Source organism: Drosophila subpulchrella, chromosome 2L (assembly GCF_014743375.2).
Source record: "Drosophila subpulchrella strain 33 F10 #4 breed RU33 chromosome 2L, RU_Dsub_v1.1 Primary Assembly, whole genome shotgun sequence".
Taxonomy (NCBI): domain Eukaryota; kingdom Metazoa; phylum Arthropoda; class Insecta; order Diptera; family Drosophilidae; genus Drosophila; species Drosophila subpulchrella.
The window spans coordinates 24,709,679-24,725,395 of record NC_050610.1 but is presented as its reverse complement, the minus strand read 5'-3'; the positions used below and the strand labels follow the sequence as shown (position 1 = coordinate 24,725,395).

Below are 15,717 nucleotides of genomic sequence, written 5' to 3'. Positions count from 1 at the left end.
TCGTACGTGATGGTTATTCCGGAAAATTCGGGCGAGGGCTTGGAAAATGGGAACGGAAGTTGCCTTTGACTATGTTTTGCATTTGCATGCGAATGTTTTTTCATTGGCATTTTCACTTTCGTGTTGGAACCACGCCCGCATCAAAAAATAAAAAACACGGGGTGGGTAATCTTTTTATTTCACATTTTTTAAACATCAAAATCAATTGTCAACTAAGACACGTAAACTTTTTGCTACACTTTCCGAGTCACTCTCTGTCTGAGCTCCGCAGCTTCCTCGGCTAAACGCCGCTTGGGGAGCCATTTTCATTTGCTGCCCTGGCATTTGCGCATTTCCGTTTCCGGCCACTGGTTCGCTCACTTCCGCCGCAAGGCTCAGATCCTGGTAGTTCTCGAATTTGTTGCCACAAAATTATGGCTGCGACTCGGGGCGGTAATTACTGTATTATAAATGTGGGCGGGAATGATAAATTTGCGGAAGGAACGCCGATTGAGGCGGTGATTGAGGAGGCGTAAGTCGTTGGGAATTTTTTGTCATCTTAGCGGGTTCTGTTTAAGACTTAATAGTGAAAAATTAGTCTTACTTTTACTTTACTTACTTTTAACTGGAATGTCTGTCCTGTATTTTCCCTTACAACCATATTTATAGTATAAATTAGTACACTTATTTCACGAATTTTTGATTAAATAAAAAATATATATTTCTCTGCAACATAGAGGGCTTAAAGTATTCAATTTTTTCTTTTAAGAAAGCCTTTTTTTTAATCACCTGTAGCAAATTCGACTTCAAATTTTACCAAAATAAAATGTAAGGAACAAATCGTTCCCAAATCCATATCATGAATTAAAGCTCCCTTTCCGCGGTATTTGCTATCCTATTCCGCCATTTCCTGTCATATACACAGCCGATAATCGAATTCGACTTTTCAACACCCCAGCGAATTATGGAGCCCACGAGGGAAGAGCCCCGATGGAATGGGGATGGGAAAATGAAAGCGAGCAATTTATTGGCCCCGAAATGGAGGGAAAACCGGCGGGGTGGGAGTGAAAATCAGCTCAGCAGCTCAGCAATTGCAATTAAAACATGCACATGGCATTAATTTAGAGGATGCGACACCTGAGGGCAGCTCACTCGAACATAAATCCCCCGAGAATCCGGTGCGGGGGCAACGGACGAGTGGTCAGCTAACCAAAAATGGCCACGACACGATGGCTGAAGCGATAATTTGCAATTATGTGGGGAGGTTACCCCAAAAAAAAGGAGGGGGAGTGGAAAAACAACAAGTGGAAAAGTGGTTTAAATAAATTGCAGCAGAGCAGAGATCACAGTGGTAAGGGGTGGTGAAAAAAAAGAAGGAGTGCAAAGCACTGAGGAAAATGTCTGAAGAATATGATAAATCCTATTAAGCTAAAAAAAGGAATACAATTTATTGCAAGACACTAATTTCAACTTCTTTTGTCTAAATACATAAGTACTGCGACATATAATAATAGTTTCCTAGACAAATTTCTGATGTAATGCTGCACTTTAAAAATCGAAAAAAGTATTTTATTTATTAAATATTAACGCAAGTATTTCATTTTATGTGGGTATTGAAAATATTAGAGTAACAAAAATGGGATCTGTCCTTTAGAAAGCATCCATCATGAGATGGATCACTCATACGCCATGTTGTGCTTCTGGTAAAAATTTTAAATTTTTTAATACAAATATATGTTCATAAAAAAATATTTAGTGAAATTGCAGAATGTTTAGGTTTTATATACAAAAAACTACCTAACTCCTTTCAGTGTTTTTTGCGGCAGGCATGTGCAGTGCTATGTTGCTGTTGTTGCATCGTTTGCGGCCTGTTGGCAGCCAACAAATCTCTTCTGGCGTTGTCCTTGCCCCCGCTCCTGATCCCGCCCCGTGGGACCCTTGTCCTGCGACTCCTTCGGTTTCTGGGCCCGGTCTTCATGGGTGACCTCTTGGTCTTTCGCCTCTTTAACCGGTTTGGCCGTTGCCGCCGCCATTACGTTAAATATTTTATGAACCATTAAAAGTTTTTGCAAATTTTATGGCCGCTTTGCATATACACACATATAAAAATAAAAACGCAAAAAAAAGAGAAGGAACAGCGTAGGAAGCGATGTTTTTTTTGTATTTTTGTAGGATGAAGCGGCAAGCTGGCGGCTGCCACGCCCCTGGACCATTTGCGCCCCTTTTTCGAAGCGTGTTAGTATGTCACGACTTGTGCAAATGACTGGGCCATCAGAGAGTGCCAAAGGAGCTCATAAAATATCCCCGTCATGCGACTCCAGCACTTTCAATTTGACAACAAAGCGCCGCCAAAAGCGCAAAAAAAGAAAATATTTCAGTCTGCTGCCAAAAGCGAGAAAAAAGCGAGGCAGAAAATTATTGCGGAAGCTGTCGATGCCATTGTGACATTGTCAAAGGCAATAACGCATCCACAAACAGTCATCACAATGGCTGAGATGGCCCACAAAACAGAAAGAACTGGCTTTAAAATCTTTAGTTTCCAGGGAAAATAGTTCCGATACTGTAGGAAAACAATTGTGACAAATTTTTCGCAAATAAAACATTTTCGAGGTTTATGGGAATTGTGGTTATTTATTTTTAGGGGAGGCAAGACATAATAATCTATAGAACCGAAACCAATTTATACGTATAAGATTTTATTTGTTTCTAAAAAAATATGGATCACAATAATGTTTATATTCCATGTAATGTGCAGAATTTTAGTTTTAGTGATCATAGAACATATTCCTTTCGGACGTTTAACTTAAAATTGGTATAACCTTCTGCCAAAAATAAAATTTTTAAGTGGAAAGAATTTATTCATCCTTTTAATTCATGACCTTTAAGTATTCGAAGGATAAAATTTAATGACTATGAAATTAAACCAATTACAAAAACAAGTCATTTATTTCAATGTTACATTTAAAAGGGCAAAAGTTGATATTTAAAAAGGTACGTTTAAGTAATTGGATTTCACAATTTATCTATTGACAATTATTTATGTAGCTATGTAATTGGCTTTTCAAGAGTATAACAATTTGTATCTTTAAGTTTTGACTTAATGTGCCATGAGGCATTTTCCAAAATGAATATTTTAGTAATCTGTTAAGCTATCCCAACTTTCAGGGCGAACTTCACGGAAACCTTTAGGTTCACACACATCTTTAAAACACCCCAAAATAATACCGAATTGTTCCCCAAGGCAATTAACATTTTGCAGGTCCTTGTGAAATTTCAGAAATTTAATTTGGGCATTTTTAATGTGGGGCTCCTTTCTAACCCTCGCCGGATCTCTTACCAGATTCTGTATGTATTTGCAATATTTACTTGCAAATCCAATGCACCTCGTTTCGTTTAATAATCATAACAATAGAAACAACTGTGACAACGATGACACGTTTTGCCAGTAAAAGTTGCCTTTGGCCCGGGCAAACAAATCAAAGTCTGGATTCTAGTACAGGTGTCTGTGTGAATATGTGTCTATGGCTGTCTGTGTCTGTGTCGGTGTGTTTGTGAGGCCTGGTCATGTGTGGGTGTGGCTCACATGCATAGGAGAGTGTTACAAGGCCACTGACTGACAGTAACATCGGCCGCAACAACAGCAAGCAGATGGCAGTAAACTTTAAAGCTGTGAGAAACTTTTAATTAACAAAATTAATGTTATGGCAACGCCAGAAGAAACACTGAGGGAAGTGCTTTGACTTAAACTAATGTATGTTTTCAGTGGATTATTTACCACGAAGTTCCAAAAATATTTCCAAAACCGTTGAAAACAAAATCTCTTAAGGTTTGAAACCTTTTGAAAGGGTGTCTAAAAGTATGCTATGATATATTTTAGGACGAGAAGTGCTGTTTGATATTTCTTACAGCATACTTTTAGGCATCTTTTGAATCTAGAGGCTTTGAGGCTCGAAACCTTTTTACAAAGTTTTTAAATATATTATGGGCTTATAAGTGGCCAGCCCTGTATCACCATTTTTCAATACTAATACACATATTTTTTTGCTGTGCAACCGGTAACCCTGCACACACACATACATCTATGCTTTGCACACACATAGGCAGCTGTGAATGTTTATGCATGAATATCGACTATGGCAAAAGAAATTTGCGAGCTGCTGCCGCTTGTTGCCCATGCTCATTAAAAACGCCCAAAAGCAACAGCAATAACAACAACTTAAGCTACAGCACCAACAACAAGGTGCAACTGTAGCATTTGCAGCAACAACAATAACAACGCAGAACAACAAGAACAACTGCAACGGCAGCAAGCAACTTCAACGACGGCACACGCTGCGTATGCGTAATTTCTATGCATTTTCCTTCCTTTTTTAGTTTTTTTTTTCGCTCAGCTGCTGCAACTGCGGGACGTTAATGAGAGGGGCGGTGGGTGGCTGCTGCCAAGGGGGGCGTGGCACACAATGAGCAACTGAATATTGTGCGTATGTTGCTCATTTATTTTCCGCAGCATCTGCTGACACTGAGATGGTTGCAAAAAACTATATATTAGAGCAAGGAGAAATGAGAAAAATCGTTGCCTACACTGAGATAGTATTTGCTCAGTAAAAATGGTTATTGATTCAAGAAACTTGGTACAAGATTTTATACCTTACTTTAGGTTAAACAAGTCGACGGCCTCGACTATTAGATACCCGTTATTCAGTCAAATGGAGTGCGAGGGAGATGGAGATGTGCCTGCAGAAAATTTGCTGTTTCCGAGATTGCCTACTTTCTTTGCTTATAACTTTTTATCGAATGGTTCGATTTAAACAATTTTTGGCATGTAGTCTGGTATTAATAATCAGAACATAACTAATATGACAAAAAAAAAAGATGTCATTGGAATTGACAATGACTTACTTTCCCATTCACTCCACAAACTAACTAGGGGTTCTCTTTAAATTTTCAATACAATAGTTGGCCTTACGACGTGTTCTTGGCCGGCTTAAAATTGCTGTCAATTTTCTGGCAATTTCACATGGCCGCAAGACAAAGAGGCTGGAATGAAATGAAAATGATAATTTCATTAAGCCATTCAGCTTGGGTTCGTTGGGTTGTGAGAGCGACTTACAGAACTGCTGCTACTTATACTTATGTGGATGGCTGTGGGTATATGTATATGCGACTGGTATTTATGTGCGCCTGATTGTGGTTTCACCTGTCCTGCCACACACAGATACTCACGCACACTTAATGCTCATCAACATCAGTGAACATCGTTGTAACGGCATTGTAAATGTAAATTTAAAACACAGAGCATTAATTATGCAGCGGAAGAGTCCACACGGAGGAAAAGTACCGCGTAGCTGGAGGTAGTTTACCATCCTAAAGGATGCCAATAAATGCTGATTAATATTTAATTTAATTTTTGGTCTCAACACCTTACAAATACAATACTCTTCGTTTCATTTTATTTTCATTAAAACTATTTGTTGTTATTTAGTTATTAAAATAAAATTATAAATTAAAATATTCTTCACAATTTTAAATTTTGTTCTATTTGTATAAATTACAGGGTATTCGAGCACCTTGAAACTGTTGGCAGTGTACATTTTAATAGGGCTTAAAATATATTATATATATATAAAATACCCATAGAATCTGTGGATAACATTTCAATTAAGTTGCAACTTCGGTTTAAAGTTCAAGTCTCGCCTGGCATTAAGTATACGCCAAGAGGGCTGTGGCGAATATATATATAAGTATGTTGATTGTTTTTAACAGGCAGCAGCAGCCACAGCTTTGCCTCCCCATTTTTTTTCGCTGTGCTGGATTTTTCGCGATCTCCCCAACAGCTGTCGCATTAACCAATGTCCATTTTGTAGCCCGTCGGCCATTGTACTTCATTTTGCAATGGCCCGGGCTCCCCGTCTCTTTCGCTCCGGCTGCGGCCGTCTCTTTCTAGCTCTGTCGCGACGTCGTCGTCCGCCTGTTATTAAAATACATAAATAATAAGCGGCATGTCAGCGGCGGCTTTTGTTGCTGTATGGTGTATTGTTATGACTCTGGCAGAGGCACTTAAGCGGTCGCATCCTGCAACCGAGAATCCAGCGCCTTTCTCCGCGAGACTTCGCCGCTTTTCCGCCGCCATTTTCCACCGCCTTTAAAAGGCACGCAAATTAGCCATAGATCGAGTGCCGCATTATCTTGATGGCCGTCTATGGAAGTGAACATTATTTTATTGGCAGTTAAAAAATTAATTGAACTATAAAGGAACTTCTGAGGAACTTTTCCTCTGCGATTTTCAAAGAACATTAAATGTCTGTTCATGGATGGAGGCATTGGTTTCGGAATAACTTCATTTGGACTGTCAAGATATAAACAGAGGTGTAAGAAAGATGTGTAAAAGTATGCAGCTAAATATGGAAATAACACATGTGCTTTACAAATATACTGCTGCACATTTTTAGACACTTTTATATGTATGCAATGTAAAAAAATATTTTGTGATAAAAACAAAATAGAAGGGAAAGGTGTCACAACTAAAAAATGGCATCATTGTGAAAATAAAATCGAATCGATTTCGATTGATGAGAACTTGCCAATTAAGCAACTTGATTGCGACACCACCTATCTGTCCCATTTAAAAAACCACAGAAAACTGGTTTCCAATAATTACGTGAAAAAAACTCAGCTAGGGTCCTCGGAAATAATATTTAGCACCTCTCAACTCGGACCTGTTTTTCAGGCATTTCCATTATATTCATTTACATTTTTGCCAAACCATCCGCTCACAGCACACATATTTTCGTTCTATTTTTTTGTAAAATATTTTTATTTATCCAAGCTTGAGTTTCAATTTTTTGCCACGTATCCCTGGCACTGCATATTTTTTCGAGCCACTTGGTGGTGCTGGGAGCCTTTATAACTAGCATATTAAGCCCGCGATTGCAATATGTAATTCACATGGATTCTGAAATCGGTAAACAAAAAACCTGCAAATTATTTAAATTGCATCGTTTTTTTGCTGTTGCTTGAAGTAACAAATCCATTTTATGGAAATTCGTTGGCTTTTGCCAGACAACGAGTGTTTAAAATTTAAATGATTAAGCTTTTAGGAATACATAAGTTGTAAGGTGAAGTTTGTTGATTTTTGTGTAAGGGTGATTTGCTTTCTACCGTTTCCAAGATCTTGTTTCTAAGATACACTTAAACAACATAAGCTCAGTGGAATAATCCTCTAAATAAAACCATAGAACGTTTTCAGTCAATGATATACAATTTGTTTTTAAATAAAACATAAAAATATGTCACAATTATTTTCAAAAGACTCCAAACTGGCCAACTAAATTAGTTCAGGCCTTACCCGAAATTAAGTCAATGTTGTTGTCGCATGACTCATTTTCAATATTTTATTTGATATCCAAGGTCGAGAATGTTGACTAAGGACTTCTACGCACCGTGCAATTTCTGGTTTTTGCTCATTTTTGGCACATAATCGACATGTACATCAAACTTATGTTTTTCTTATTTCTTGTGGGCACCAGACATTGGCCATAAAATGGAGCACAGCTCAAGGTCTTTTGGCTAGAAAACTAAGCAGGGGAGGGGGTGCTGGAGTGGGTGGCCAAAGTGGGCGGAGGGAGTGACGACGAGGGCGAATCAACTCTTGGCCATAACATTTAAAGTCAAATTACGGCAAATGGTCGCAAAGTGTGTGATTTAAATGCACTTGGGCGACACTTTAAGACGCTCAATTGCTCGCTTTATTGTGTGGCCATAAAAAAGGCAGATCCCCCTTGCCCCCGGAATTTCCACACTCCCGACCCCGATTTCCCGGATTTTCCCGGGCGAAAAGCCGAGCAATTGTCGCTTGAGTCACGTTTGTCACATAAACTCGGCGCTTGGCTGCTGGCGGTCAAACTGAACAAGTGAAAAACTATTATTATTTGGTGGCATGCTCTTAGACAGCTTCCAAACCACTGAGGTTCCCACTTGGAAAATGGTTTCTTCTGTTCGTAAATCCATCAGTTTTATGTTTTTCTTCGGTTGAAATTTTGTGTGTTGAAAGTTGGCCGCTGGCCTATGGTTTTTCTTTTTTTCGAGTCTCAGCTTTTTCTTCGACTATACTGCATTTTTTTGTTAAATTTCCCAAACTTTTTCACTGCGTCAGCGAAAAAAATTAATTTCACTTTTGTGGATCGTTGCAATTTAGGCAGAATCCTTGTAAAGTCATTCAATTTATGTACGTGACATATTCAGCAAATATAATAAGAAATAAATAAAGCGTCATTGAATAAATAGTATTGTATATTATTTTTGAACTATAAGTTTTAAAAAAATTAAAAAATAATATTTGAAAATTAGAATGTATTTTTGAAGGATAAATTTAAATTTAACGACTTTTAATCATCCCTGGATTATAATTATTCTATCACAAGCCAAAAATATACCAAGCCACCAAGTATACATCTTGAGGATACCAGAATTTCTATGCAATGTATATTTCAAAAGTCAAACGACGGGCATACTGATCAGCTGTCTTTGGTTGTTTCTGAAAATAAAACGAAGTAGTATACTAACTAAATGGGGAGCAGACCTGTCTACATGTGTGGTCAAAACTTTGACTTTGCGGGCTTTATACCGCTAGTTCGCGAAGTATACCATTTCATGGAAATGGAGTGCTTTTATCTCCGGAGGGAGTTACCCTTCTGCGTCTTTCAGCACGCAATGACTGAAGCCTTGTTAGCCCACATGATGCAAACGAAAAGGTTCCAGATTCATGATCTTGGTTATTTACCATCTTTTTCTTGGAAAATCCCATTGCCTATTTATGAGTACATCGTTGGGATCGGTGCCCAAAAGACGGTATGTGGCCACGAAGTACACTGGAACTGGCCGGATGCAGCGGTTCCCCAGAAGGCGATCGAGGGCCCAATACCCTGTCGATCCGGAACTTTCGGAATACCCACGGCGGCGAATCACAACGCCTACGAGTGCTACATATCCCCATATATAACCTCAGAGTATGTAAAGCAACAGGCCAAGGTCACCGAGGACACCAAGAACTTCGACTGGGATCCATTTCCAACCGGATGGTTGCCCGCCAATTGCAAAGTCAACGAAAACCTTCTGGGATATAGACGATTGGAACACTTTCAACTTGAAGCTGCAAATATATGTTTAGACTGTGAATTCGAAGATCGTAGCGGGGTAACAGGACTCCTTTGCCACAGTCATTATGCAACGAGTCGATCATCCTCAGTTGTTGATCGTCTTGCGACCATAAGGTCCGTAGAGATGAGGTTTGAAGTAAAGAGAAATAATGCTGCCTTCATAATTTCGGAGTTCAGGGATCGCGAAGGAAGTGAAATAATACTATGGAGACAACCTTCCACAAAATTTTCCCCATTTTCATTTAACGAGAAAGCCCATAACAGAAGTGAACGCTTTGCCTACAAACGAAAGAGAAATAAGGAGGCGCCAGGAGCATTTGCCCTATGCAACGGACAGTTAATTGATGGGTGGTTGGAAACCATCAATGACAACTTTGAATGTACTGGATCATTTGGCCTGCGGCAGTATAAGGATAGAAAAAGTCTCAGGGAGGAAAATCATATGGCGTCATCTCTATCTATACCCTCACAGGCCATTTATTCTTGGTTGGGTTAAAGCTTCTTAAAAAATCAGGCAAGGTACAATAGAAATTGTCTGTAAAATGTTTAATATAATGTTAAATACATATGAAATATTATTTAAATAAATCATTTTGTATCTATCTATGCAAAACTATCTGACTTTCGCAGAAAAACTTTTATGCCTATTTTCAAAAATGTGTATTTTAGTTTTATACAAGATTGGTAACAAAACAACAAGAAATTATATCTCCAACCCACTTACAATTCCAACTATTGAAATTTTAAAAATATGTTTGAAAAGACCCTAATTTTTCTTATACGATCTGTGGATAAAGAAAAAAGCCAACGGATTGTAATTTAATTTACCAACTAAATATTTTATATAGTCTGTTAAATTAAAGAGCATTTCTTGAGTTATGTCTGTAAAATCTAATTTTTCCGAAAATCATAATTTTTAGGCTGAGAACTGTCAGCTTGTAATTTATGCGCAGGGCTTAGAAAAATGGCCAGAAGCTTAAGCCGTTTACATAATTTATTGACCGTGTTGCTGATGGTGTACCTGAACCCTCAAAGTAAATAATAATCCACCCAGAAGAGGGTCCCGAGATGCTCGAGGGGCAAAAGGTTGGCGACTGGAAAACGTAGGTATGCGCGATACCGGGCGTTAATTGACAGTAATTTTATTAGGTAAATGAAGCCGCTGCGAAAAATATAAAGCGGATCCAGCGGCCGGGACGCGCTTAACAAACTCGTAAATATTTAACAAATTATGCGATTTTAATGAGCTGGAAAAGTGCAAATCACTGGCGGCTTTTCCCGCCAGTCGGGAAATGAATATGGTGGCAATATATATCCGCCTGTGCAATATACATATTAATTGAAATGCGGCAGCGGTTGAAATCAATTCAATGTCGCCGAGTGCGGAGTGGCATAATGGATGGAAACAATCAGAGAAGAAGTGGTAAACCCGCTCGGCACTTTGCAACATCCAATTAAGATACGAGTTGTGCCACAAAACAGTAGAAGAGGCCAAAACACCTCAACGAGTCAGTTTGTGGCTTGAAAAGCCTAACCCCTTGGGAATGATTTATAATTTAAGGATAGGCACAGTAACCAAGTTAACGAAATTGCTTCGAAAGGAGATGGCCATAAAAGAACAACTTTTAATATCAAAAACTCCAAACATATAGTTAAGAAAATATTATTTATTTCGACATTATTTATTTTCTTTAGTTATCTATTATACCCAACATTATTTGTGGTGTACTTTATTTATTTCAATTAGCTCCATTTCTCATGTAGTACTTGTAATTAAGTTTTTAATGCCATATACCGACGAGGTGTCAAAAGAGGACTCAATCCAGAGAGGGGTTAATCCCGTAGCCAACAAGTTTTTCGGCGGAGTGACAGCGATTGCCAGTCCCAATTGTTGTCAGACATTTTCATGCGAGCTCATAACGTTTTATGCACAAAATAAATTTGCATGTTGCACTTTTGAATAATCGCACGCCGCTGACAAACAACTGGCTGCCAAAATCGTTCGCCTGGAAATGCACCTCCCCCCAATCAGCCCACCAACCCCCTGACCCTCGGGGAAATCCAGAGAAAGGAGTTTTCCTGGCCAGCCGCCAGTTGGCAAAAAGAAGCGGCTTTTGGAAGAAAGGAGCTGGTACACTGCGAAAAATCGGTGAATCAACTTACTTAATATTAACAGTATTCATTATTTTTCATTCAAGAATTTATTAAAACGTTATTACTTAGAGCTTATTTTGTTTTTAGTTTCTTGAAATCAGTTTTTAAGAGATTTATGGACGACAAATCAATGGAAATTCTTACTCAATTCCGTGAAATTCCGTAAAGAACGGCGAATCATGCAATGATATATTTGTTTTAAGACCAAGACTAAGTTTTTTACATTCCTCACTTTCCAAAATAAGCTAATATGAAAATTACTCAAATGCCACTGTTTTCTGGTGACCTTTCTCCGTATGTATAGTTGGTTTAGGAGCAGTATCTTTTCGCCAGAAGCGGCCAAACCAGACACGTAAATTCAGGACAGACAACGACAACGACAGCAACAACGAAAAGGACAACGATGAGGACAACATCCTGGCATGAATGAAATCGAGCCGGGGCGGCAGCAGCCCCAAATGAAATGCCATTAATTTGGCAAATGAATGCGGTTGCGTTGGTTGTTTGACTGACTGAATGACTAACTGACTGACTGACTCACCGACTGAATGGACGAGTGACAGAAGGAGGCACCGAAACCAAAACCAGACACTTCACTTCACAGCAATTACCAACAAGTGTAGGCGAATTTGAACTCGACGCAACTCAACTGCGGCTAAAACAACTGGGGAAATCTTCGGTTGGTCAAATATTATTTTAGTTCATCACAGCTCTTTGGGGGTGGGACTTTTAAATTTATTTCCGTACAACTAAAAAAGATTTTATGCAAATTTCACATTTACGGTTTGCGAAGGCCGAAACCTATCTAAGAACAAGAATTCAACATATTATGATTTAATGTCGATGGGAACTTGAAAATTCTTCATTTTCCAATACTTTTGATGACCATATTCTACGGATTCTTTGGAGTTCTTCGAGCTTATTTCGGACATTTCGCATTATCAGAGCGATTTCCTCTTCGATGTTTTCCTCGGTGGAAAAGTTATTATCGGTACAGAAGTCCTCATTCATCGATATCGGCGATAATGAAATTATTCCCTGCTTGATCCAATATTCCAGTGTCCTAGTTTTACCCTTGATAATGTGCTTACTTTTCCGGACGCCTCCAAAGGCCGCTCGAAATGTGTGTTTTATAAATATTTTATTGCAAAATTTTTCACCCCAAAGTTTTCGTATGGGTTTGCCATCAAGATCGTTGAAGAGTCCACACTTTTCGAAGTGAAATTTCCAAATCAAACTGGAAAATTTCTGTTCTGGTTTAACATATTCCACAACGGCAGCTTCAGACTGAGCAAGTTCGTCTTCTTTTGAACCAGTTTTGTTAAAACCAAAACTATGTGGTTCATATAACTGTTTTGATTGTTGGTATTGGACATTAAGATATGTTATCTCTAATTTAACAGAATCTATATCGTTCCGTAACCGTTTGCTGTAATCAATAAAATGACCTCTAAACTTCTCGACCACCTCGACCATCTCGAGCAAGTATTCTTTTGCTTTTGAGCTACTCGAATCATAGATGGTACTGCCATCACATATTGGTAAAAAGGTTGAGGAATTTTCTTTTGTAGACCCTGGCGAAGTTTCGCATTTAACTGCTGATTTTTGAATAGTTGAAATATTTTCATTACTTGAAAATGATTGTTTAATGTCAGACAAAACTTTTTTTTGCACCTCCAGCTTAGTTTCTACTGACCTTTGGACTTGTAGTTGCAGATATTTGTCAAAAACTTGAGATTGTGAAGGAAGGCGTTCGGAGAGTGGTGAACGTAACACTTTTCGAATATTTTCTGACAATTTTTGTATAGCAAACCTTTTTGTACTCCGGTATCTTCGGCAATTTCGTTTGCGTTCTTTCGTGATATTTGCAGATTTCCATTTGGATTGCACTGGTGAATGGACTACTGACTGCTCATTTGAAAGGTTGACAATTCTAACATTTTCTTTTGCACTGATGTCTATAGAAAAATCTGATCCGTTCCTCTTAGACATCAATGGTGGATAAGAAGAACAATCAATAACCAAGTCCGACTGACAGGCCTCGATTGAAGGTGGATTTTCCAATATATTCAAACACAAGTCGATTTCCTCTTTATCCGGGGATCCATGCGATTCCTCACTTAGACAGGATTTATCTTCTTGATTTGGTGATAGTTCTACGAGGGCTGAGGCTACACCCACTGTCAGTTGGTTTTCATTTCCCAGTTCTTCCCCATCTACATTTAGATTATCATTTACATCTCCATCCGAAACCAACATTTGTGTAAAAAGGTCTATAGCGGAATCCTTGATCATCGGAGAGGAAATTGTTTCTGAATTTCGAAGTTGATCTGGTTGAGGATTTTCTTGCTGATCTGGTAAGTCGATCGGATGTATTTCTTCTATACTTGTTCGTGGTTTGACTCTGGCATAAGACCTTTTGATAAAACAACCACAGACAAAGGCCGACTTCAAAATTCTATATTTCTTGTCAAAGATTTTGTTGAAAACTGGATACTTTCCCGGCGTTAACTTAATCATAACATTACCTACTTTCGAATGGATAAGCCTGGTTCCCTTTTTGTTCCTGTCGGCTTGATCTATTAGGGTATAGGCCCAGGGTGCTATTCCAAAAGAGTTAAGGTTTCTCAGGTGTGAGTAATTCACGTTTGGGGTGGACCTTCTCGAACCGAACAATTCTATTTGACGGAAACGTGAGAAAGCCGATTCTTTTCGATGATTCCAAATATGTTTTACCGTTCTTCGTCCTTTCTCGCATATTGTGCACTTCGCATTTAAAGGGCTTATAGATGTATACTTATAAAGATCATAAGAGTTTTTCTCCATCCGATTTGAATGGTTTGAGTGTGATCTGCGTTTTGAACACATCCATGACTTCCCTTGCGACCTGAAATCCTTTAAATATTCCCTAGAGTACTCTGTACCAAACGAAATTTGAGAAATATCTTGAGAGCTGGCGTCTTGAGATGGTAACAAGGCGAATTTACTGTTAACTCTTTTTGCAGACCTTTTTGCCATTGGGGTATCCATCAGTACTAGTACTCTATTCTTTTTGTCCTGGGCAATTTCATCTTGAAGAAGAATATAGTTGCGATCGTAGAAGGCCTTGAACCACTGAGAAAACTCCAGGGTCTCGCGATAGCCCCGAGCAACTAGCCGAAGAATGGGTATTTGCTTCTCAATACCTTGTTTCAAAAGACTCCTCTGCAGCAGTTTCATATTGCGAACAAATTCATGTTGGGCCCTCGTGTTTACTATGACCTTCTTCAAGTTGATGGCGGATGGTCGGAGCTTGTGAAGCATTTGGCAGTATTGCACCCCGGAGCAGAGGTCCTCCAATCGCATGAAACTTGTGTTGAGATTATCGTTTACCCAAGCGAGGATCTCGCGACGCGACGAAGTGCACGAGTTTTTCCCGTTTCCCCACTGACAAACGTTCTGCAGTCTTATCATGATGATTTGAAGTTGGGACCACGAAGTTTGCACAGTAAAAACTTAGGAAAGTACAAAATACTTTTGGTTCCAGGGAGCGTAGAAAACAAACGTGTGGGAATGAGCACTTGGCACTCACAACTACCTAAATAAAACTTATTTCCATGTAGCTCATGACTTTTGGGTTTTCCGGGCACTTTGATTTGAAATTTAAGGTCTAGTTCCTGCCTTGAGTCTTTGGTTTTGGAAATGTTTAAGGGGCATACAACAGAGCATGGGTCCAAATTTCCCCACTACAAATATACATTATCTGAAAATTTAAAAATTTATAAGACACAGTAATAGCTTTAAAGTAAACCGTATGCCTAACAATTTACTACTTCACCTTTAGGTTCTCAGGGGGTCCTTTCCTCCCTAGTTTACCCACTCCAACCAACACTTTTGATCTGATTAGTGTCGGCACCAAATTGGTTGTTCCTGTGTCATCTGGCCATATTTCAGTCAGCCCTCACCCAACGTCGCCCACTTCATATGGGGTCATCTATCAAGCGAGTGCTGCAAGTGCTATATAATATTTCTGTCATTATGCTTAATTATCTGGTTCCTGGGCAATGCGTCAACGTTGACCTGACCGCTGACACGCCCCCCGCCCCCTTTCGCCTTGCGTGCTAGATGGCCAGTTGGAGTTGGCCAGTTCAATGCAGAACTAGTTGGGGCAGGTCACTTCAGCCCCTTGGCATAAGATTGAGGTTGAGGACCGAGGTTGGGGCACATACATCGCGTGTTGTGAGCAGGCGGGTCATAAATGAAATCTGCTGCCACTTTGTCGCCCATTGTTTAATAATGAAATTAAATCGTTTTGGCCGACAAACTCTGCACTTGAAAAAGAGAAATGTCAAAATATATACGTAACTATTTTCAGATTATTTTCTTATAATACTTTGATATATTCAAGTGAACTATATATCTCAATAATTGGGCTACGCTTAGTTAGGAT

General features: G+C 39.1%; 1 protein-coding gene across 1 annotated transcript; it reads right to left on the bottom strand.

Moving 5' to 3' along the window:
- Positions 1-6,137: 6,137 nt before the first annotated feature.
- On the bottom strand, positions 6,138-14,741 carry LOC119547569 (microtubule-associated protein RP/EB family member 2). Its single transcript, XM_037854469.1, has 2 exons — positions 14,331-14,741; positions 6,138-6,176 (listed from the first exon to the last, which is right to left on the bottom strand). Exons 1-2 carry the CDS (start codon positions 14,739-14,741, stop codon positions 6,138-6,140), a joined length of 450 nt encoding a protein of 149 aa, XP_037710397.1.
- Positions 14,742-15,717: the final 976 nt, after the last annotated feature.